The sequence below is a fragment of the Papaver somniferum genome, chromosome 3 (assembly GCF_003573695.1).
Source record: "Papaver somniferum cultivar HN1 chromosome 3, ASM357369v1, whole genome shotgun sequence".
NCBI classification, from domain to species: domain Eukaryota; kingdom Viridiplantae; phylum Streptophyta; class Magnoliopsida; order Ranunculales; family Papaveraceae; genus Papaver; species Papaver somniferum.
In genome coordinates this window covers 37406237-37429454 of record NC_039360.1, presented here as the reverse complement: position 1 = coordinate 37429454, position 23218 = coordinate 37406237, and the positions used below count along the sequence as shown (strand labels likewise).

The window sequence follows — 23218 nt, the reverse complement described above, 5'->3', positions numbered from 1 at the left end:
TCGACCTCTTCTTCTCTTCCCCAAACTTCCTCTCTTCCATCACCTGCAACCCCTTCACCACCACCATGCCCTGCCACTCCGTGCGAACCACCTTCTACCCCGACCATCACAGAGACGCTGTCTCAACCACCATCACCTACCCTACCTCAAACCCATCTCCCTAGCCTAGTTATTTTCCCCATCTCACAACCACTGAAACCCTAGGTTTTGGGGTGAGTAAAATAACTCGAACTAGGGAACAATTAGAGCAGCAGAGGCGTCAATTGAAGGCATAGAAGGACCAGAAGAGGCAGAGAAGAAATGGGTCGGCCGTTTTGAGTGATTTGTCACATCAAATTAGGTAAAATATCTAACCCTAATTTTGAGAATTTGGGGGAAAACATTGTAAACCCTAATTTTGATTTCTGGGTATAAATAGAAGGTGTGGGTGTGTGTTGTAACCATGCTGGGTTAGCCAGCTTCACTCTTGTAGAGAACTGGACTAGCCAGTTTCTCATATGTTTCATGTTTACACCGTTGGTTCATTTGTTTTGTAAATTTTCAGTCTTGTTTTGTTTGATTTTTCTCTTATTATCATATGTGATGAATGTTAATGTTGTTTATATGTTGAGCATGAGCTAAATTGTTGCAGCTGAGGTTTAGATGAAACCTCAGTGCACTGTCTGATAGTGGAATGCTAGGTTAGAGCCTTAGTGCATTGTTTTGATTGAGCAATGGGAAGAGACTAATGCTCATAGTGCCTGTGATTGATTGTTCTGTCAAAAGACAGTCAATGCTAGGGGCAAACTAGTGAGCAAATTAGTTTTCCTCCCATTCTAGATGTATGCATAGGATATTCAACTCAACCTAGGATCACATTGTTTGGCTAGGACACAAAGGTGGACTCTAAGCCTTAGCTTAGACCACAATACCTTATTTCAGTCACTTACAATTTCAGTCTTATTTTGCTCCCTGCTCAACTAAATTTCTTAGCTATCTTGCTGTTTATTTCTTGTATTTTGAAGCCTGTTGTGCATTGAAATCAGTGCACAAACTCACCCCTGCCCTTGGCTCACAGCCTTGGTTCCATGCTGTTTTGTCATCTTTGCTTTGTTAACTGTTTTGGTTCTTTGCAATTGCCATATTACTTTGCCTTGCTCACTGCCATAGTGCCTTGTCTCCATTGCTAGCTTAGGAAAATTTCTTGTATGCTCCCACTCCCTGTGGACTAATCCCTTGCTTACTCTCTATACTAAAACTTGTCCTTGTATACTTGCAAGTCTTTTGTGTGTCTTTTCGAACCGCACCAAGTTTTTGGCGCCGCTGCCGGGGAGTGGTGCTTGCTGCTGCTGATTTCCTTTGCTGTCCTGACCTGCAATCATTGCACTGAGTTGTCTGAGCTTCATCACTATCATTGCAGGTGCCACTGAGTTGCTGCAGAGCTGTGTTGCTGGCCACCTGAGCTGCTGCTGGAACCTTGGCTGCTGCTGTTGCTATTGCTGGAGCTGGTGAACCAAGCCTGCTGCTGCCAAGCCAAAGTAACTGGGCTGCCAACTGAAGCTGCGTTTCACTGCTGGGCTTCTCTGGTGGTGGTCTGCTGGGCTTCGCCAAACTTTGCAACTGCGCTTAGCCACCTGCTGCTGCTGGGCTCTGCCTTTTTCTGTTGCTGGGCTCGTGATCTTCTGCTCCTGGGCTTCGCAGCTGATCCTCCTGGGCTCGTGTTGCTGAACCAACTCCAACTGTTGCTGGGCTTGTGCGTGAGCTGCTTAGGACGATCCTAAAGCCCAACTGGGCTAGTGCAACCAAAGGGAACAAAAGCCTAACTAGGCTTCCCTCCTTAACCAAGTAAGCCTAAACCATGAGTAACCCACTTGGGCCCCATTAAATATTCAATTTGGGTATGTAATAATTAATTTATTTTTAATTTGGGCTTGTAATAATTATTTTTATTTTTATTTTCTTTTTCTTTTATTTTCTTTTATTTTTCTTTTATGGGATTGTAATTATTTATTGTTGTTTTTATTTTCTTTTGTGGGGTGTGATAATTTATGCTAGGCTAAGTTCAAAAAAAAAAAAAAAAAAAAATTTGCTCATTATTTCAAAAACCAAAATTTTCCCAAAAATCCAAACCCATTAAAACCAAATATTTTTCCCAAAAATCCAAACCCATTAAAACCAAATAGTGGGCTTTGTGTCTTTTCAATATGGGCCTACCTCGTGCTCTCCATGAATACATGTATCCGACAATAAAAATTCCATTATCATGTATTGTATTACCTCAAACCAATAACCCTTTTAAAATAAATGCAAGCATGATACAAATACTTCCTATATTTCGAGGGTTCGATTCTGAGAACCCCTATACTCATGTAAGAGAGTTTGAACAAATTTGTCGGACTATGCAACCTGAACATATGTCCGAAAACTCTCTGAAATTGTGTTTGTTTACATTTTCTCTGAAGGAAATGGCCAAAACATGGTTTTACGGTTTGAGACCACAATCAATCAACACTTGGGACCAACTCACAGATCTATTTTTTAAAAAATTCTTTCCACATCATAGGACCATCGCTATTCGTCAAAGTATCAATTGTTTTGTCCAATTGGATGAGGAAACTGTTTTTGACTATTTTGAACGTCTTAATGATTTGTTGAGCGAATGTCCACACCATGGATTTGAGAAGTGGAGACTTGTCGCTATCCTCTATGAGGGACTAGACTTTAAATCTCGAGCCATGGTTGAGTGTATGTGTAATGGTGAATTTCTTGATAAAACTGTGGATGATGCATGGAAATTTTTAGCTGAGATTGCAGAGAAAAACCATCAATGGGAATCTGTTAGGGAAACAGGGACAACACCACATGGTATGAGTCACCCCCATGAGTTAGAGTCTTATTCTTGTGATAACTCCGACCTTAGGATTGAAAATTATCCTAGATTGCAAAATCCCTATCATGGTGATGATGATGATTATGATGTTATGTTAGAAGAACATGTCTATACTGAAAATGTTATGGAACCTTTGGGTTCAAATACATTAGGCTTCTCTGCCTCGACCTTCATGAATGATGTTTCTTCTAGTATTCCATATACATGTGATGTTGATACTGATTTTGAGCATGTGCATCTGTCCTATGAAAATGATTTAGGTAATATAGAATCTTCTGTTGACACTAATATGCATGAAAATATATTTGATGTGTCTGATTCTCTACCTAGGTCACATTGTGATATTTCTCCTGATTTGCCGATGCATGAGAATAAATTTGTTGATGATGTTGATGACTCTGATTGTGATCTTGCCAATTTGTTTGATGATTGTGAGCATGTTGTGACACGTGTAGAAGACTTAGGAGATGTTGATGTGATTAGTAATGATGTGCCTATCGTCCTACATAAGTCACAATCTGATGGCCTTCCACCCAACCTAGATTTGGTTTGTACCCATATTGTCAAACCAATTTTTCTGAAAATTCCTAATCTAGGATTGGAACTGTATGCTTCCCAAGTCCTTTTGGACTATTTTGCATCTAAGTATAATATCTTTGAGGAGCCACAGTTGGAATTAGCATGTTTTCTCGTCCCTAGCAAAGTTCATTTCGAGCTAGACCTTGTGCATGATGAACCTCCAAAACTGCGAGTTTTTGTTTCCAAAATTTTATCCGTTGAAAAATCCAGGTTTGGGGGTAGCTCATTTTGTTTCACAGCTTCACTTGCATGCCTATCATATTATTATTGTGTGAAGCTGTTGAAACCTCTACACTTTGTCTTTTGGGTTGATCCTCAACTCTTTAGATTGTTAGTGTATGGTGAATTTTTGTATATAATCCAGTAGATAAAATATCTTAAAAACCTTTGTGTTCCTTTTGTATATATTTTGCCAATCCAATATGATCTCGGCTGACATATGTTGGATTCTTGCCCTGAATAACGGAGTTCTATTGCTTTCGCCGAAATCGGGTATTCTCTTTCCTTTTTCTCTACTCAACATGATCCTCTTCATATGTTGTATTATAATTTTGTTCATATTTTGAAACATTGAGGACAATGTTTAGTTTAGGTTTGGGGGTGAAAAGTAGATACTTTGATATATGCCATAATTGAAAACAAGAACTCCTTCTTTTTGAAAAAAATGAAAAATGAAATAAAAAATTAAAAATTGAAAAAAAAAACATAAAAATGGAGCTCATTTACCTTGAAATGTTGACTCTTGTGCAAATATGTAATTATTAGGAGTCTTAGTCTAGATATTTAGGCACCCTGATTCTAGCACAATTCACATAGTGATAAGAAATTTGCACGCGCACGATCTACCAATACATGTATAGCCTCGATCTTCAAGGTGTTTGATAGGAAGTCACGATTGCCAATCACTTTAGAATACTGAACGAAACTTGACTAGCTTGTTCTTTGGTTGGTTGGGATAGAAGGTGGAGGTTACATTAAGAAAGACAACCATCGAATTTAACTGGGTGCATCAAAAAGGGCTACCTCTTGCAAAGTGTCATGTAATCTTTTGTTTCCTTTTGTATATGTATCAAAAGTGTTTCTTTATCAAAAAAAAAAAAAAAAAAAAAAAAAAAAAAAAAACGATGTATATATTCAGAAAAAATATCAGAAAAATACAAAAAAATCAAGTATTTATCAATTCCATCCTCTTGTTCCAAAAATAAAAGAGAGTAGTCAATGTAAATAAGAGTCATGTAAAGAGTCATTTTGTTGTTTCATTGTAATAAGCAAGGAGGGTGTATGCCATTGATGTACAACGCGAGTAATTGTGAAATACCTCCTACTCATTCACAATTCTCGTAAAGTCCGGACAGCTAGCTAGATTTCGACCTTGGTTCTTAGCCTGAGAAACTATCTCTTGGTGATTAGTAGTCATAACATCCGATCTTTCTTTACACATGTGTAGATACACTTTACACTCTTATCACATGTCTTTATTTGTTATCAGTGCTAGGATTGTGCCTTTTAGCTAGATTGACATCTCCATTTTGCTGTGAGCTTAAACTGACTTGCAAGTCACATTTGATGGAATCTGAGCTTATATTTTGACCTAGAACTTTGTAGGTACGTTCTAAGCAAACCTTCACGAGACTTCAACTCGTCCACTAGGGACACTTAGTGGTTTAAAAGGCTTAGTGCATACGCTAAATGCATTCGAGAGACCAGCGACAGTGGTATAGGTAGGATTTCCTTAGTTTTGTTTTACTTGAGGACAAGTAAAATTCAGGTTTGGGGGTATTTGATGAGTGCTAAAAAGTGCATATTTCTATATCTTTTTGTTGGCATTTAGCTCATTTTGTGCATTAATTCTACATTTTATCCCATATTCTGTATTTTCGTTGTTTTCAAGAATAAATATTTTCTTATTAATTTTGCATTTTTAGGTACTAAATAAAGCCTGGTTACCTCACGGAGCGAAAAGAGCAAAGGAACGGCAAAGACTCTCGATAGGAGGAAGCGAAGAATGATGTTTGCAAGAGCCGGATCAACTAGAAGTGGGCTTGAAGAGGAAGAATTGTTCTTAAAGAAGATATGGGCTTGGCATACCCAAGGCCCAAAACCCTTAACCAAATCCATTTCCATTATCCATACCCATTTCCATGAGAGCCGTCAGATTGGATCCATCTCATCATCCAACGGTCGCCTCATCATTGTGCATCAAAATCCGAAGCTCCTGTCAAACACTATAGTACCTAACTCCATCTGAAGCCGTCCTTTTTGCTGCATTTCCTCATCCTACGGTCGCTCCAATATCTTCCCATCTCACCGTTGGATCCACCTACCATCTTCACATCCGACGCGTTTCCTCGCAAATCATCACCCTTTGCCACACCCGCTCAACACCCTAACTTCCAAACCCATCGACCTCAAGCCAAACACCCCCTTCTCCCCAAACTGTCGACCTCTCTTCTCTTCCCCAAACTTCCTCTCTTCCATCACCTGCAACCCCTTCACCACCACCATGCCCTGCCACTCCGTGCGAACCACCTTCTTCCCCGACCATCACAGAGACGCTGTCTCAACCACCATCACCTACCCTACCTCAAACCCATCTCCCTAGCCTAGTTATTTTCCCCATCTCACAACCACTGAAACCCTAGGTTTTGGGGTGAGTAAAATAACTCGAACTAGGGAACAATTAGAGCAGCAGAGGCGTCAATTGAAGGCATAGAAGGACCGACAGAGGCAGAGAAGAAATGGGTCGGCCGTTTTGAGTGATTTGTCACATCAAATTAGGTAAAATATCTAACCCTAATTTTGAGAATTTGGGGGAAAACATTGTAAACCCTAATTTTGATTTCTGGGTATAAATAGAAGGTGTGGGTGTGTGTTGTAACCATGCTGGGTTAGCCAGCTTCACTCTTGTAGAGAACTGGACTAGCCAGTTTCTCATATGTTTCATGTTTACACTGTTGGTTCATTTGTTTTGTAAATTTTCAGTCTTGTTTTGTTTGATTTTGCTCTTATTATCATATGTGATGAATGTTAATGTTGTTTATATGTTGAGCATGAGCTAAATTGTTGCAGCTGAGGTTTAGATGAAACCTCAGTGCACTGTCTGATAGTGGAATGCTAGGTTAGAGCCTTAGTGCATTGTTTTGATTGAGCAATGGGAAGAGACTAATGCTAATGTGCATGTGTGTGATTGATTGTTCTGTCAAAAGACAGTCAATGCTAGGGGCAAACTAGTGAGCAAATTAGTTTTCCTCCCATTCTAGATGTATGCATAGGATATTCAACTCAACCTAGGATCACATTGTTTGGCTAGGACACAAAGGTGGACTCTAAGCCTTAGCTTAGACCACAATACCTTATTTCAGTCACTTACAATTTCAGTCTTATTTTGCTCCCTGCTCAACTAAATTTCTTAGCTATCTTGCTGTTTATTTCTTGTATTTTGAAGCCTGTTGTGCATTGAAATCAGTGCACAAACTCACCCCTGCCCTTGGCTCACAGCCTTGGTTCCATGCGGTTTTGTCATCTTTGCTTTGTTAACTGTTTTGGTTCTTTGCAATTGCCATATTACTTTGCCTTGCTCACTGCCATAGTGCCTTGTCTCCATTGCTAGCTTAGGAAAATTTCTTGTATGCTCCCACTCCCTGTGGACTAATCCCTTTCTTACTCTCTATACTAAAACTTGGCCTTGTATACTTGCAAGTCTTTTGTGTGTCTTTTCGAACCGCACCAATTAGTTAACTTTGCAAAACTTAATCGTACATAGGCACTAATAATTTTTCCATGGATATTTAATCCTAATCAGTATTTTATCGCTATATATTTGTTATTGAGATTTTAATTTAAATTATGCTCAATATAATACTAGTTTAAATTCTAACAGTTTAAGTTCGTCACACTAATTTTCCATTTCAAAAGATGATTGAATCTATTTACGAAGAAGGATTCTATTCATATACGAATTTATTTTCTTTTAATTCTAATATTACACTAAGTATCCGAATACTATTATTACTACTTCATGTGTATTAATTTCATTTTAAAAGTTTACTAAATCATTTGTTAGACTAAAAATAATTTCGGTATAAGATTACTAACAAGTTGAGTCTTTTTATTTTATATATTATATCCTTGTTTTCTTAAGTCTAACGCCTAATAAGTATTATATTGATTATCTACTTTAGACGAAAAACATATATCTCTAATTTGTAATTAGTTTAATACAAAACTTCATCGTACACAAGCGTTATTCATTTTCCATAACTATTTAATCATAATTATTATTTTTATCTGTTATGTATCCTTATTGAAATTTTAGTAACTTAAGTTCAATATGTAACTAATCGAGAAATGCTAACATTACTTTATCAAAATTATTATTACTATTTTTACTATCATTTATAATTACTATTAAAATATTTTATTATTAACACTGATGATCGAAGTATTATTATAACTACTCTTACGAATATTATTAAGTCCCAACAATATTATAAATATTTATGTGATTACAAATTGTTGACCCTACGTATAAGTCAAGTACTCAATAAATTTCTATGTGGCTTTCAAGATTTATCAATAATACTAATCTTACTTTTTTTATCGTATTAAATTGTCTATGTGTTCACAGTTTTTAGATTAATTATTCTCAAATCCTTATTAACTAAAAAAATTTGGTGTACCCTACAATTTTTACTTCATTACATATACAAACAAACAAACAAACAAACAAATCAATCAATTAAATAATTCTTTTAATTACTGATAGCTTTTAGTGATTAAAATTTTTCTCACAAACCCAACCCAGTTCTAAACTAATCTAGTTCACTAACTGGCACTGGCTATTTCTATCTTTTCCCAATTAAGATCTAATAGTGAGCTCTGATACCAACACTGTAGCGCCCCCAAAGCTAGCAGCTGACTAATCCAAGAGATTAACTAAATATGAGGTACTAAAAATCTAAACCATATACTTAAACATTCAATTAAGAAATCTGCTACAAAACTTAACCCCAAAACTGGCCCCGCTCAGAAATATATATACAAGAACTCCTCTCAAATGATACATATACAATAGTCATTTGGTCTACAAATATAATATGCAACATAATAAACATATCCGAAGTTAACCATCTAACAAACTTAACGCTTGAAGCTTTCGCTGCTCAACTCTGATCTGTCTCTGAAACTGAAAGTGGGAATGGGTGAGCACATCATCCCTAAAAGGGGTGCCCCGCAGGAATAACATTTAATTTCATGTAATCATTGGAAATGATTTGAAAAGAATTCTTGTTTTCCCTAAACACTAAAACACAACCAATTTCACATAGGTAAAAAATCATGTATATGGAACTAACTCCTTCCAAACAATATATAATATGGTGACTCGTCCTGCACCTAGATAGATATATGGTGAACTCGTCCCATACCTATTAAGCATAGCTCGAAAGTGAGTAGTATAAATGAAGGAGCAACATCCTATATACCACAGATGGAAATTCTCATTTCCAAACAATCAAATGGAAATTCTTATTTTCCAAACAATTCACGAAGACAAACAAAGCATTACAATTCCTTTCCAAGCAATGGGAAGATTAAAAGAAATCAACAGTACTTTCAGAATTTTAAATAAAACAATGCATGGAATACACAATCAGATAATGCATGAATTTTTTCAAACTTAAACTTTGGTAAAAGAAAACAACAATAATCACAAAAGAGTTAAAAGTATTCCCACCTCTTTTGATGACAAGCCACGCATACCTCGAGATCCACGATCCATTGGTTCATCCTTTGAATCGATCGTTGTTAATACAGACTAACTGTTAATCACACAAGAACTCTAAGAATCTAACCGAAACGGCTCACACAATAATCATACAAGTCTATCTAATGGTTCTAAGCCCATTTATGGTTCTATACCTTTTATTATCCATCTTTAGCATATCTAAGAGTTACTAATTCAATTAGATTGGTTTTATAGTCCTTTAGCTAAGTCTTAAGAATCTCTAAAACTATGTCGAAGGAATCCAAGGCTAAATTAGATCGTAAGGGTCCAATATAAGTGAATAGGAAAGCTAAACCTAAGCCAAGTCCATCAAACCATCCCATTACCTTAAGGCCTGGTCCATATGAGTCTATTAACGGTCACTGACGGTCAAATGGGTCAACTAACAGACCATGTCAGTCAAAGTACAACTCGGGTCAAGACAGAGAACTCGGTGAGTCAACAAGGTTCAACTCAGGTTATCAGGGTCAATTCAAATCAGTCAGATTAACTGAGTCAGCGAAACAATATTGAATCATACTGAATAAGCTCAGTCAGACAGGCCAAGGGTCCTTCTCACATATCTATAACTCTAACTCTCTAACTTTACAACTCTATTCAAGTTTAACTTCAATCTAATCATTGCAATAATTTATTCATTCAAATTATAACTTAAAATTGATTTAGAAAAGATAACACAACCTACCTACAACAACAGAAGTTGCAAGCTTTTGCTGAACCCTTTGCTATGACAACACCACAACCAAGTTGGCTTATACATCTTAAGAGCACAAACCAACTCCTACACAATTCACAGACTACTTCAACTGAGTTCATCTCAACAACTATTCCTGTAATATAATCACAAACCTAGCTTTACAACTACAACTTATTCACTATCCCATTGGCACTATCCTCTCAGCCATACACTGCAACTTCAGTTCCATTTACACTTCCGCATCTCTGCCACACTTTTCATCTGCACATTCAACTTGAGTCCAGCAACAACACCATTATCACTTTAACCAATACACACAGTTACATTCAACATATAAACCACCACATGCACATCCATTCATACTTCTCTAGAGATTCATTAGAGATACCTCTAACTATCTCAGTCTCAGTTTCAATATATCTCCATCAACATCCATAATTCATAATTCAGTTCACTAGTAATTTAATTCCAACATACAGCCAACAACACAATTCCTCATAACTGTAACTTCAAAAGAAACACCATAACCATAACTCATCTCATACATTAGCTTCAAAACAATCATAGTACCATCACAACCAACCCTATCCATCTCAATCTTAATCAGTAGCTGCTCATAATATCAATGATAGAAATAAACATCTTTATTAGGTTTACTGGGAAAGACAGTTACCTCAAATTAGTCTTGTTGAAGAAATTGAATGCAAACTCTTCTTCATCATTTTCTCCCGAGTCTTGAATCAACACCAACAATAACTCCACCACCTTCTTATTAACAAAAACGACCTCTAGTCTTCATCACACAATCTCCATGTCAAATACTTATGCTCATAAAAACCCTAAAAGTAATTCTTAATCCCCTGTTTTCTGATTCGAGTTCAATACATAATTATAACTCCTCAATTCAACCGAACCCATCTCTAATCCTCTTCTTAGAACATCAAATTCATCTTCTAATCGTACTTCTACACAATCCTATGAAACACCCCTAATTTCTCTCAAAATCTTCACTAAAATTGTAATTCGACTACTGATTCTTCTTTATGATTCAACTAACATAAAAACCCTAAAAGTAATTCTTAATCCCCTGTTTTCTGATTCGAGTTCAATACATAATTATAACTCCTCAATTCAACCGAACCCATCTCTAATCCTCTTCTTAGAACATCAAATTCATCTTCTAATCGTACTTCTACACAATCCTATGAAACACCCCTAATTTCTCTCAAAATCTTCACTAAAATTGTAATTCGACTACTGATTCTTCTTTATGATTCAATTAACATAAAACCCATCATCAATTACTCAATAAAATCCTCAATTTTCCCTTAGCTTTTCTCACAAGCCCTAATTCAATTTCTGAGAAACCCTAACTCTGATTCTTCATGAGAACATCTTCTGAAAATAAATTAAACACCAACCCAACCGTTCGTCATATGCTAACAACTCAATCCACTAATCACTTCCAAGAAATCTCAAAACAAACTCTAAAACCTTAATTCAAATTCTCTACATCACTTTTTCATTGAACCCAAATCATCAACACCACCGTTAACGTTCATTAACTGATATCCATCGTCTTCCCTTGATCTCAAAACCCCATTTCATCAATCAAACTCAAACAGAAGAACAACAGAGGAACGAGAGAAATAAAGAGAAAAAAGAATAAGGAAGAAAAGATAAGAAGAAAATGTTTTGCTTCGATTTAGTTTTGGTAGATAAGACCAACGAGAAACACTAAACACACACTATCCGTGATAAGGGAAGCCCGGGTCGGTCTAATGGAAAAAAGACTAATTTTCCCTTCATGCTAATATGATGATTTCTTCTTCATCTAGTATCCGAACGACACGTTTGCGTAGTCCATTCCGCGTAACTTTTCGAGATCTATCCAGCGGTACTAGTTTCGTAACTAGTTCGTTGTTAGATGAATTCTTATTAATTAACGTTCGTGTTAAAATAATCGTGTAATTATCGACTAAGATGTCTCTTGACTAGTCTAATAGCGTTGACGAGCTTGAGGGTCCTTACAGCGCTGATGAGGAAACCCCAAGTGATGAGGAAGTTCAACCTAAATCTCGTGGTAAACAAGGAGGTGGTAAGAGGGGTCGACAACAAGGAGAAGGCTCAAGTCACGCTATGGAGGAAACTAGTCGAGGAGACGATACCACAAGTGATGAGGAAGTTCGTCCCAAAACTCGTGGTAAACAAGGAGGTGTCAAGAGGGGTCGTAAAAGTGGTCGTTAGTGATTTCATATGATTTTAGTTTCAAAAAACATCTTGTTTATGATTTCGTATGGTTTAATTTGGTTTGTTTGTGTTTTTTAAACAATTACTTAAGGATTTCGTAGTTTGGTATGTATAACACTTTTATATTTGTTTTAGAACCTTGTTTGTGTTTTCAATTTTTATTGGGTTTGTGTTTTCAATGTTATAAGACTGAAATGTTGTAATACAATATGGAGTTCGGTAACCTGTGATAAAATACTAGTCACCGAACAAGCAGTTCGGTGACCTGTTAAAATTATACCAGGTTGTCGAAGTCCCAGTTCGGTTACCTCGCAACATTTTCATTGGTTACCGAACTTGTCTGTAGGCTGAAACAATTATCTTTGATCCAATAGATATTAGTTCGGTTAGTAGATCATTATTCCTTAGGTCACCGAACTCTTCTCTGGAGACTCAAATTTTTGGTGTTGGACATGTTGGAAAAGGGATTCTCTTGAAGCATAAATCACATAGACCAGCTCTTAGGTTTGTTTTGGAGTGTTTTTGGAATCGCATATATGCTCAGTTTGGCTGTGAGCCTTTATTATAAGGTTCGGTTACCTCTTGTATTTATCATATAACCGAACTAAGAGTTCGGTTAGCAGATCCAATTTTCTTAGGTCACCGAACACTCCTCTGGAGACTCAAATTTTTGGTATTGCCCATGTTGGAAAAGGCATTCCAGTGAAGCAGAAATCACATAGACCAACTCTTAGGTTTGTTTTGGAGTGTTTTTGGAATCGTATATATGCTCAGTTTGGCTGTGAGCCTCCACAAACAAGTTCGGTGACGACATGTATTTGCCTCGTAAACGGACTCTCGGTTCGGTTGGATCGCAAGTTTTTATCTCCTCACCGAACTTGTAATTTTTAAATTTAAATGTCCTTTATCTGATACAAATATAGTACATAATTTTAAAATTCAAGATGCTCCTGACGAGGATGATTATGACAACCTTGCATAACCCTGTAGATAACCCATCCACCCTTATCTTCGTTTAAATTAAATGCAAGCTTGAATGCGCAATTAATCTTCTTTGAGAAAGTTTTGTTCTTCCTATTTGTCTTTCGTTTATAAACATAACCCTTCCTCTTGTGGCTTTTCTCAGGATCACCGATTCTCTCACAAACCATTTCAAAGCGAGTTTTGCTTTCTCTCCCATTCAATACTAATACGCACATGTATTTTTGTGCATGTTGTCTATCCCAACTCTTTGCATCTTCCGGAGTTGTGAATACCAAGTCATTTATGTAGTGATCGGATGTGTCATCGTACAAAATACCAACAGGGGAAGGTTGGTTTTCCATTGGTTCAATTGGATCACATTGGAACCTATAAGTAATAGCACAACGTCAATACCATAAACATTTAACACTTAAAGTTCGGTAATCTAATTTTTTTATCGACCCTACCGAACTAAAATTTCGGTTATGTAGTTTCTAGAAATATATTTGGGCCTTACCGAACTCTATATTTAGATTTTCCATGTGAAAGTCCGGCCATGAAACTGAAAAACTCGACTAAACCGAACTCACGGGTTCAGTTAGAAACGAATATACATATATTCTGCGACATTAATGAGCAAAAAGTTCGGTAACAAAGGTATTGATATCGACCAAACCGAACTATGCACTGTAAACTCTATAAAAATAGTTCGGTTACATGTTCTGGGGATTACATAACCGAACTCTAAAAAACCACCATTAACATGTAGTTCGGTTACCTGCGTGTGCTAAATTTAGTAACCGAACTACACATTAAGAACAGTTCGGTTACCTCGCAAGCTAAATTTGGTAACCGAACTAGGTTGACCTAACCGATTTTTTTCCAGAAATTTTGAATTTGGCCAAATTTTTGCACAAGTCAACCTACATTAACTAAATATGAGGCATACCTGAGTACCCATAGCTTCATCTTCAGGTTGTGGATGATAAAATCCATCATATGTTTGGTTAGGTTGAGTTTGGGGCAAAAAGCTTTCATCATCTAACAAATAAATCATTTCCGGATCATTAGAAGTATTGACAAATACACTATGAGGTGAAGGGGGTTCTGATTCTGAGGATGTGGTATCATCACATGAATCACTCAAATCATAATTACTAAACTCAAAAAAAAGATTTTCTGGGTTCACCCATCTTCTTCTTCATATTTCCTTCTTCTTCTTCTTATCTCTCAATAATAATGTTATAACAAAATAATCTCACTAATATGACTCACTAATCACTAATCAGTTATTAATCATTACATTAACACTAATCAATCATCACACTAACTAAATTTATCATCAAGGATAAAATAGGTATTTAAAAAAATCAGATAAGAGATGACTGAAAAATACTACCAATATCCACCCAAAAAACTTGAGAGTAGTCCCCACCTTTTTTGAATAGTCCCCGAAAAATCGTTCGAAAAAAAGGCAGTTAAGGAGAGGTAAAAAACAACTCCTTCCAGTCTACAATAACATCACTAATAGAAACCCCATTCATACAACGAGAGTAAGCAGCCCATTTAAAAGTTGTTAACTTAATGTCATTGATCAGGTCTTCAACTTTGCGCTCTTTGCTGTTGAAAGTACGGTTGTTACGCTCAAGCCAGACCATCCAAAAAATAGCAGCATAAAGGCGCTTCCATATTTCCTTACCACGAGCAAAAGAACGAGATGTTGTCCAGTTCATAATAACATCCTTGGTAGAACCATTCAAATTGAGCAACTTGTTAGCAGTATTACCAAAATACGTCCAAATTTCCTTAATTTTCTTTCTACTTCATTTAGAGGTCTCATTTTTATACGATGATGAGTGCAAGCTTGTCCTAGTACTTTCGTAGAAATGAGCAGACAAGTGAAAGCTAATTAGTTTGATGGGCAAGGAAATGTAGGCACCTAAACACCTTGGTGAGCAAGGAAATGTCTACTTCAATCACTAGTCGAGTCAACAGTCAATGAACTTTTATTTTAATTGTACTTTTGTTTTTCGTCGAATTGTTTCATTCACTTGTGACGTATTTTCTTGTTGAACACTTCACATTGTCTATGCGTCTGTCTTCTAATTGCTTTACCACGACAGACGGCATCTTTTACTTTCATCTGGCTTTACTTACTCTCGAGTGGCCTTGTTCCAAGTTCCAACTGTCTTTTTTGTTTACCACGTATAAAATGGAGACATTTCAACAAATAGCTGCACAATTGTGGACCATTCATTCGGTGTGTATTTTGTATGTACTCACCGTTTTTTACAGCATTCACAATTTTTTTTACAAGCGTTAGTTCTACGCCCTACCAGGTTATTAAGCAGAAGTTCATGATGAGGACATGTCACATACATGGTGTACATGGTTGTTCAATTAGCTTCTCAAGGAAACAAAATCAATCAACACGATTTTGTCAAAGTAACGTTAGATGGGAAACAAAATCCAACGAATTTGTCAAAGAGACGTTAGATTGGTAACAAAATGATCTTATACGGTTACCATAGTGGCAAATATTTCGGTGTATTCGGTTCCCAAACATAAGCGGATATTTTGTATATGTTTCCATCGGCATTAGTTTCTTTTCATTTACCCACTATCCCACGGTTTTTTTGTTTAACCATCAAAAGAAAAAACTCCATTGAAATACCAGAGGGAAGCGAGTTCAACATCTTTTTTGAGAAGATGTCGAGGACGCGTAAAAAAACAAAGAGAACCCGAGTGAGAGCTACTAAAGAAAACAAAAACAAAAAGATTCATACTTCTAGTACTGTTTCAGACTCTTTTAATGAAGATATAATTCAGGAGATATTGAGAAGAGTTCCAACCAAATCAATCGTACGTTTCAAAGGCGTCTCTAAAGAATGGTTGTCGAAAATCCAACAGAAAAAGTTTGTTTCTCTGCATGGCTCGAATCCGTGCATTTGTGTCACAGTTGAAGGTGCGAATGAGGTATGTTTACTCACAGCAAATTTATCTAGTGAAACAGTCTCATTTGTGCAAAATCAAAGGTTCAAAAGAGACGCACCCCCTTTAGGTGATTTCGAAGATATTCAGTTTAATTTTAGCACTGTTAATGGTTTAACATGTTTGTATGATTATAATGGAAAAGTATGTATATACAATCCTACCACTGGACAGATGACACCATGGGCTCTAACCCCATTCATGGAATTTGAATACTTTGATGTAGTAGACCCAAGAAATACCATTATTCATCCATTACCCCGTTATAGGTTTGGTTTTGATCCAGTCAATAAATTATACAAGGTTATATGCATAGGAGAGATATCTGAAATTGAACTAGATGATGAAATGGATTATGCTATACCGAAAAACGTTCTAGAATATATAGTATGCAGTGTCTTAACAGTAACCAGAGGAGGAAATTCATGGAAGAAAAGAAATGCAGATGACATACCAACTTGTGTGGTAGAAAAAGATGGGGTGTATGCAGACGGTTTCCTGTACTGGATAAATAAATCATACTCCATACTTGCATTTAATGTTGGAAGTGAGAAATTTAGTCAACTTATTTTACCGCAAGATTTCTGTGCTGTTAATGATCCTGATCTAATTGAAATCGACGGACGCATCGCTCTGATAAAGAGGACAAGTAGGGACATGATCAAGCTCTGGAAACTGGATGTTGATGTAATGAGGTGGAACTCGGATACTAGTAGCAGTCAGTGGATAGAAGAAACCATCTTGTTGTCTTCTGGTCCCTGCTCGGAGGGATTAATGAACGAGAGGTTTAATTTTATATCTATTCCAGGGACTAGCTTCATAATCCTAACACCCGAGGATATAGAACCACCGGAAGATAAGGTCCTACTTTATTGTTATGATATGAAGAGTTTTAAGGAGGTTGATATTACAGGAATCTTGCCACTGCTGACACCCGACTCTACTTGTAGTATTGCTGCTTACATGGAGAGCCTGTCACTTGTTTAGAAGAAGCAACGATGACAACACTAGTATGAAGAGTTTGATATTTTGACTACATTGCTTTCAGTCAGGTTTATTTTTTTATTTTTATTGTAGTGTTCTTCTTGATTTTTATTTTGAATTGGTAGCCATCTCCAATAACAGTAGTGATTGTTATTTTATCTTATGCAATATTAAATTTTCATTATTCCTTAAATGCGGTGTTTAAATATTTATAATAAATTTTGTCTAGCTTCTTCTCCAGATATCTTATTTCAATAGAGCATGAAATATCCCTGGTCAATTGGATAGCTCCGGTATTGTCTGATTGTATGGCATCATATTATTAGGGAAGGACCCTGTGTTTAGCACTAAAATTTATGGTCGTACGAGCAGATGTATTGGCTGCTATGCATGTCTGTCGGCTTTGAGCTCTGACATAATGGTAGTTTAATCATGTTGGTGTTTACTGAGTATTGATCAAGTACTTAACAAGTATCATGAGGCTGGACAGGAGATTTAAGTTTTCTTACGTAGCATGTACGTAACTAGTGAATGCAGAATCGAAACAGCATAGATATATACACTGCTGACAAATTGGATAGATATGCCAGGAAGTCTGGGTAATATTACTCGGTCTATATATATGAAAGGTTTCATTCTAGATCTGACAACAGCACTATGCCTTGCAAAAGGTTAGTTTCCATAATACATCCATTTCATTAAAAAGAAAAAAATGCAGCTTAGTCGCAAATTTTAAGTCTTTAATCAAAGAGACGAGCGCCTAACCGGGTGCATGTGCGACGAGGTGTAGATCCTGGATGCTTACAAACATTTTTTGCAACTTCAAGTATTCCTGTAGTTAAACAAACATGTAAATGTTCATTTTATTTTCTGCTATTCTATCCTGTAATTTATAGCGGATGTAAAACATTCAAACAACTTATATAATGAATAGATTTTTTACATAACAGATCTTAATAGTAAGTAGTAATTCACTATTGCTTCATACAAGCAGGATCCGCTGACAAACTTTTCAACCAAACAGTATCGGCAGTAACAGGCTGGTCATCCTGATTTCGATGCCAACTCCACGATGCGTAAGTTTCGTTCACCACCTCTAATCTCCCATGTCCAAAACTTGCCTCTCTAAACACTGATATACCTGTCTTATCCATATAACTGCACAAACGAGAAAATATATTCAACTTAAAAATCACAATTCTTACTGTGAGATTTCTTCCCTACACAGATAAATTACTTGCTAGCAAGGCCTTCCAGATTGCCTCCATCTCCGATTGTTATATACACCGGACCACAATTATCAGCTTTGTCAGCGTAAACACGAGTCTGCACATTTCATCATAGATAAGTATAGGTTAGTCGACCATTGGAGCCAAAACAAGTTCATACTTCTGAGCATTATCTCCAGTTCTTTACTGACCTTCCCTACATTTCATCATAGATAAGTTTCATCTATTTTGATTGTTTAATTCGGTCGTAATCCTTGATTTATCAGTTTGGATAAGAATTTACAGAAAAATCTATGGCTTCAAAAACCCTAATAGCACTAAATTCACTTTGAATTCCTAACTCGATTCACAATTAGTTTTTAGATCTGTAATCTCATTTCCTTTCTCGGTGATTTTAGCTAAAGATTGGTTGTATAGATCTGAGTTGTTGATGTTTGATTGTAGATCCGTGGTTGCAGGATCCGGTAGTACATATATGTCGTACTGATGGTATTATAATTGTTGTATATGTTTAAGATGTGTAAAATCCATCTCTTTGTTTTGAATTTTTCTTGTTTATGAATCTTTTTTTGTAATTAATATTATTTTGATTGGGTGGATTGTCAATTTGAGATAATTTTCCGTTTTTGGTAGATTATTTTTTTCCCAGTTAAAATCATACTTTTTCTTGTTGTTTTAATTTCATAATCAGGAGTACATATGTGATGTACTGAATATAATACGGTCGTTGTATGCCTATAAAATGTGTAACATCTAAATTTTGTGTATATGTGTGTGCTTTGTGTAAAAAAAAAAAAAGTATCAGTTTGATAATCTAATGAATCAGCATTGGTATATGTCTTTCTTTTAATTTGGTGCAGGCCTTTGTCGTTGGATTCATGCTCTGTTCTTATTCGGATCTAGAGACTAACATAATTCAGGTAGGTAGCTCTTAAGTTTTTTATTCTGATTATTATTTTATAGTTGATTCTATTTTCAGTTGATTTTGGGTGTGATCCAGCAGTGCATATATGATGTACTTTTTATATCAGTATGCTATATATGTAGTGCTGCAAAAGAATCCAGCAGTGCATATATGGTGTACTGAAAAAGAATTGTTTTGCTTTTGTTATATTCATTACTTGTTTTGATATGAAATTGATTTTTAGTTTTTGAATCCGTCTAGTGGATATAGGTCGAAGAAGAACGATTTTGTCTGTTGGTAGTTTAGTTCGGGTTAGGCGTAGGAATGGATCGTGGTGGCCGTGGCGTATAATGGGATTTCCTGAATTTCCTGATGGTTGCGTCATTTCTCTGAAGGATCAAACTCCGGTGAAGTTCTTGGGACGATATAATGCAAACATGTAAGTTTTTCGATATTCTTGTTTATGTAATCTTGTTTAGTATGAAGTGTGTTTTAATGGGTGTGCATAATGTATGTACTGCATTCTCATGCATTTTTAGTGTGTTTTGATGAGAGTGTGTAATGCATGTATTGCATTCTCATGCATTTTTAGTGAGTTTGATGGAGTCCATAATGAATGTACTGTATTATTCCCAGATAAGTATTGTAGAAGGTTTTTGCATCTTCATTTGGTATAATTTGGCAGTGCGTATATGCTGCACTGCTGAAAATTCAGTTTATATACGCTACACTGACGAGAAATCAGTGTATAAATGTTGCACTCTGTAAAAATCACAGTCTACACTTCATAGAACATTACAGTAGCTGCTGGTTTTTTTCTCCATAACTATTATTCTGCACTAAGCATAACCAAGTAATCCGCTTGGAGTTTTTATACATTTTTTGATCATCTCAGTTGGTCACTTAGCAGGGGGCTCAACAAGACGTGCTAGTTGATATGGTTGCATAAAGTCATTCTTACAAGCAGAGATTGGTACACCTTATCAACACAACTACGTAAGACTCTTGCTTAAGTTTCTTTTTTCGCATAGAGGACTACCAAAAAAAAAAAACTAATAAACAGTTTATCTCCTTGCTATACCTTTTTCTCTTAGTATACCAGCACCGTCGTCTATCCGCTGGACAACCCATAACGATTTTAGTTTCAATTTTTAAGTATATTCACTCTATAATTACCCAAGTTGGACTAAGTGAAGTATTGTTCATTATGGGGACATTGATAGGATCCTGTACATATTTTTCTTAACATTAAATCCGTGTTATTATGTTTAAAATCCACTGAAAATATGAGTGCATCCAATATGTACTGATAGTTGTGAAACGAAGACTTGCCTTTCTTAGCATTACATATAGGTTTATATAGAATTAGCTGTGTTTTGTAACGCAATCACTGTCATGGTGTGAAAGGAAGAATTTTGTTTCTTAGCATTATCCATTGGTTATATGATCTTTTTTGGTTGGTAATGGAATTGGCTTATCAAGCAGTTTATGTGTCGGTTCGAGAACGATTTTTTTTTTTGGATTATACAGTATGAATTGAGTTTATTCAAGGATGATTTTTGTAGATGTAAAACATAAACTGAGTGTAGGTATACTGTCAATAAATTGGGTGTATAAGTACTGTCAAGAAATAGTTATTTGTTGCCTTCGAAAAAGAAAGGACCGAATAAATTGAGTGCAGATGTACTGTCAAGAAATTGAGTACATCATTTATAGACTGGAAACCATTTTGCAGGATTATTACTCTTCGTTAGTTGGTATGGTTTGCTAAACGCCTACACGTCTTAAGAGTTTTCATTGGTAATGAGTGATAAGTGCCTTAAATACATCTTTTGAATGTCAATTTTTTATGCTTTTCTTAGTTATTTCTCTTGTATTTTTGTATATTACGTTTGTTTTATTTTGCAATCATTTTGGAGTCATGTTACATGAAAGAAGAGGAGAAGAGGCATAATTCATCATTTTGGCTACGCTAGGTGCTAATGGATTTGAAGCCAAGGCAGTCACACTTATTAATCGGGGTAGCCACCTGCTGTGATAAGGGCCAGTCTTATACGCAACAACAACAAAGCTAGGTCCTAATACACTCGACCAGTTCCGCTCATTTCATCTCAGTCTACAACCAAAATACGAAGAGCTGCTGCCAAGAGTTCACCGTTGTCCAACAAAGTCGACCAGCAGCTAGTCACGGTTCTTGTGGTCGTGTTTGATGAGGAAAGGCATGATCCATAAGCTCAGAACAAAACGACAGAGTGAGAGATTAATACCGAGAAACCAGTTGGGAAAGAGTTGTTGTTTGTCATTGATTGGAATGAAGATCAAGGGAGATCAGGACTGGGATATCGAAGCTGAGAAGGAAATAAAGATTGGGTATTCAATTTTGGAGAGTTTGGTTTGATTTTGAAGTCGTTTTGCTGCCAAGAGAAGGCAGTGAAGAGAAGATAAGTTGCTGCCGTTATGATTATAAGTGATGATGAATGTTTCTGATTTTTGAATGAATTAGAAATGTGGATGCTTGTGTAATCTAATTATTGTCGCAGGGAAGGAGATTGAAAGAGCTTAGGATTCAACATCAATCTCAGAACTGTATATAAGCAAACTGCACACAGGTTGTTTGTAGAAAGGCCGGAAAGAGCACTTCTTCACAGTTTCAAGATCAGCTGCGACCAGCTTAGTATGTTAGATGTAAGAGATGTTAAAAATGCAGACAAGGGATTGTGCAACCAGTATTCACAAATCCAAGTAAGTCTTTTGCAGTTATCAGCCATGGTTACATTGGTTGTACAAGGGTTCGACCAGACTTTCGACAAGAGTTTGAGACGAGTAATCAGTGAAGAGGGCAACAGTTCTGCCCAAGTATTGTGTAGCTGCTAGTCTTGGCTCGAGGCTGTGCACAAGGGCTGTCTGGCAAAGGCAAAAGCTTGATTTAGAACTTGAGATAAAAGATTGGGTTTGTAAAACTTGGACGAAAAACCAGTTAAGAGAGTGAAGCTTCTTTCCGTTGATTTTGATAGTTAACAGTGCAGAAGATATGTACTCGAATTTATAAGTATATAAGCTATGTGTACTCAAATTTGTAAGCAGTGCAGCGGATATGTACTCAATATAATAAGGGTGTAGACACGCACACGTTTGGTAGTAGAGGGTATTATGGTCATTTCTATGTTTTCAATTAATTTTGGACCTCCAGAAAAAAGAAAATTCTGATTGGACCCTACTATAAATAACTATATGGGCCCAGGACCAACCAACAAATTTTCCAAATCATAATTCCCTTCCATTGTACCATAATTCACGGTTGCCGGAGTATCATGATCCTTGGTTATCCAAGTTATTCTCATCTTATCTTGTCCAACTAAAGAAATGTGAACCTGCAAACAATCCAATATAAATTTCAACCGGAAAAAGGATTTTTCCACATGACAAATATATTATGTGCACGTATGTATGATGTTGTTGCATATACATGCAATTATAGACAACTATTAACGGAAGAAAACTAGAACGATTTCATCATAAAGTAACGGGAATCAGTGTACCTACCTGTTGAGGAGAGGATGGAGAAATATCATCAAATAAATGGTCAAGTGACAAGGTTTCTCTTGCTGGTGGGCGATCATAAGAAAACACACTTGTAATGACGAAAGCGAAAATGACTAAACCTAAAAAAAACCGACGAGCAGCCATTCTAGAAAGCACAACAAGAAAGAAGAGGATGAATCACCAGTATTGGAATGACTAGAATAGCATATATGATTTGACTAATATCCTTGCTTTTATTTGAGTATAAATGGAGAAGAACTAAATGAAGAAAAGATAAGAAGAAAATCCAAGAAGAAAATGAATGAATGAGATTTTTGGAATTGAAGAAGAAGAAAATTTTAAAAAGAGAAAATTTCTCACACATTGATTACATCAAATTGTCAACAACATTTTATCATCATCATCGTACATCAATTTTAAATGA

General features: G+C 36.2%; 1 protein-coding gene and 1 long non-coding RNA gene across 2 annotated transcripts; one reads left to right on the top strand and one right to left on the bottom strand.

Moving 5' to 3' along the window:
• Window positions 1-8960: 8960 nt before the first annotated feature.
• LOC113355887 lies at window positions 8961-11604 on the bottom strand. Its single transcript, XR_003362640.1, has 2 exons — window positions 9919-11604; window positions 8961-9267 (listed from the first exon to the last, which is right to left on the bottom strand). It is a non-coding gene; the product is annotated as an uncharacterized LOC113355887 (long non-coding RNA).
• Window positions 11605-15415: 3811 nt separating this feature from the next.
• On the top strand, window positions 15416-17281 carry LOC113361151 (F-box protein At2g40910-like). Its single transcript, XM_026604491.1, has one exon. It carries the CDS (start codon window positions 15727-15729, stop codon window positions 17119-17121), a length of 1395 nt encoding a protein of 464 aa, XP_026460276.1. The 5' UTR covers window positions 15416-15726; the 3' UTR covers window positions 17122-17281.
• The last annotated feature ends 5937 nt before the right edge of the window (window positions 17282-23218 follow it).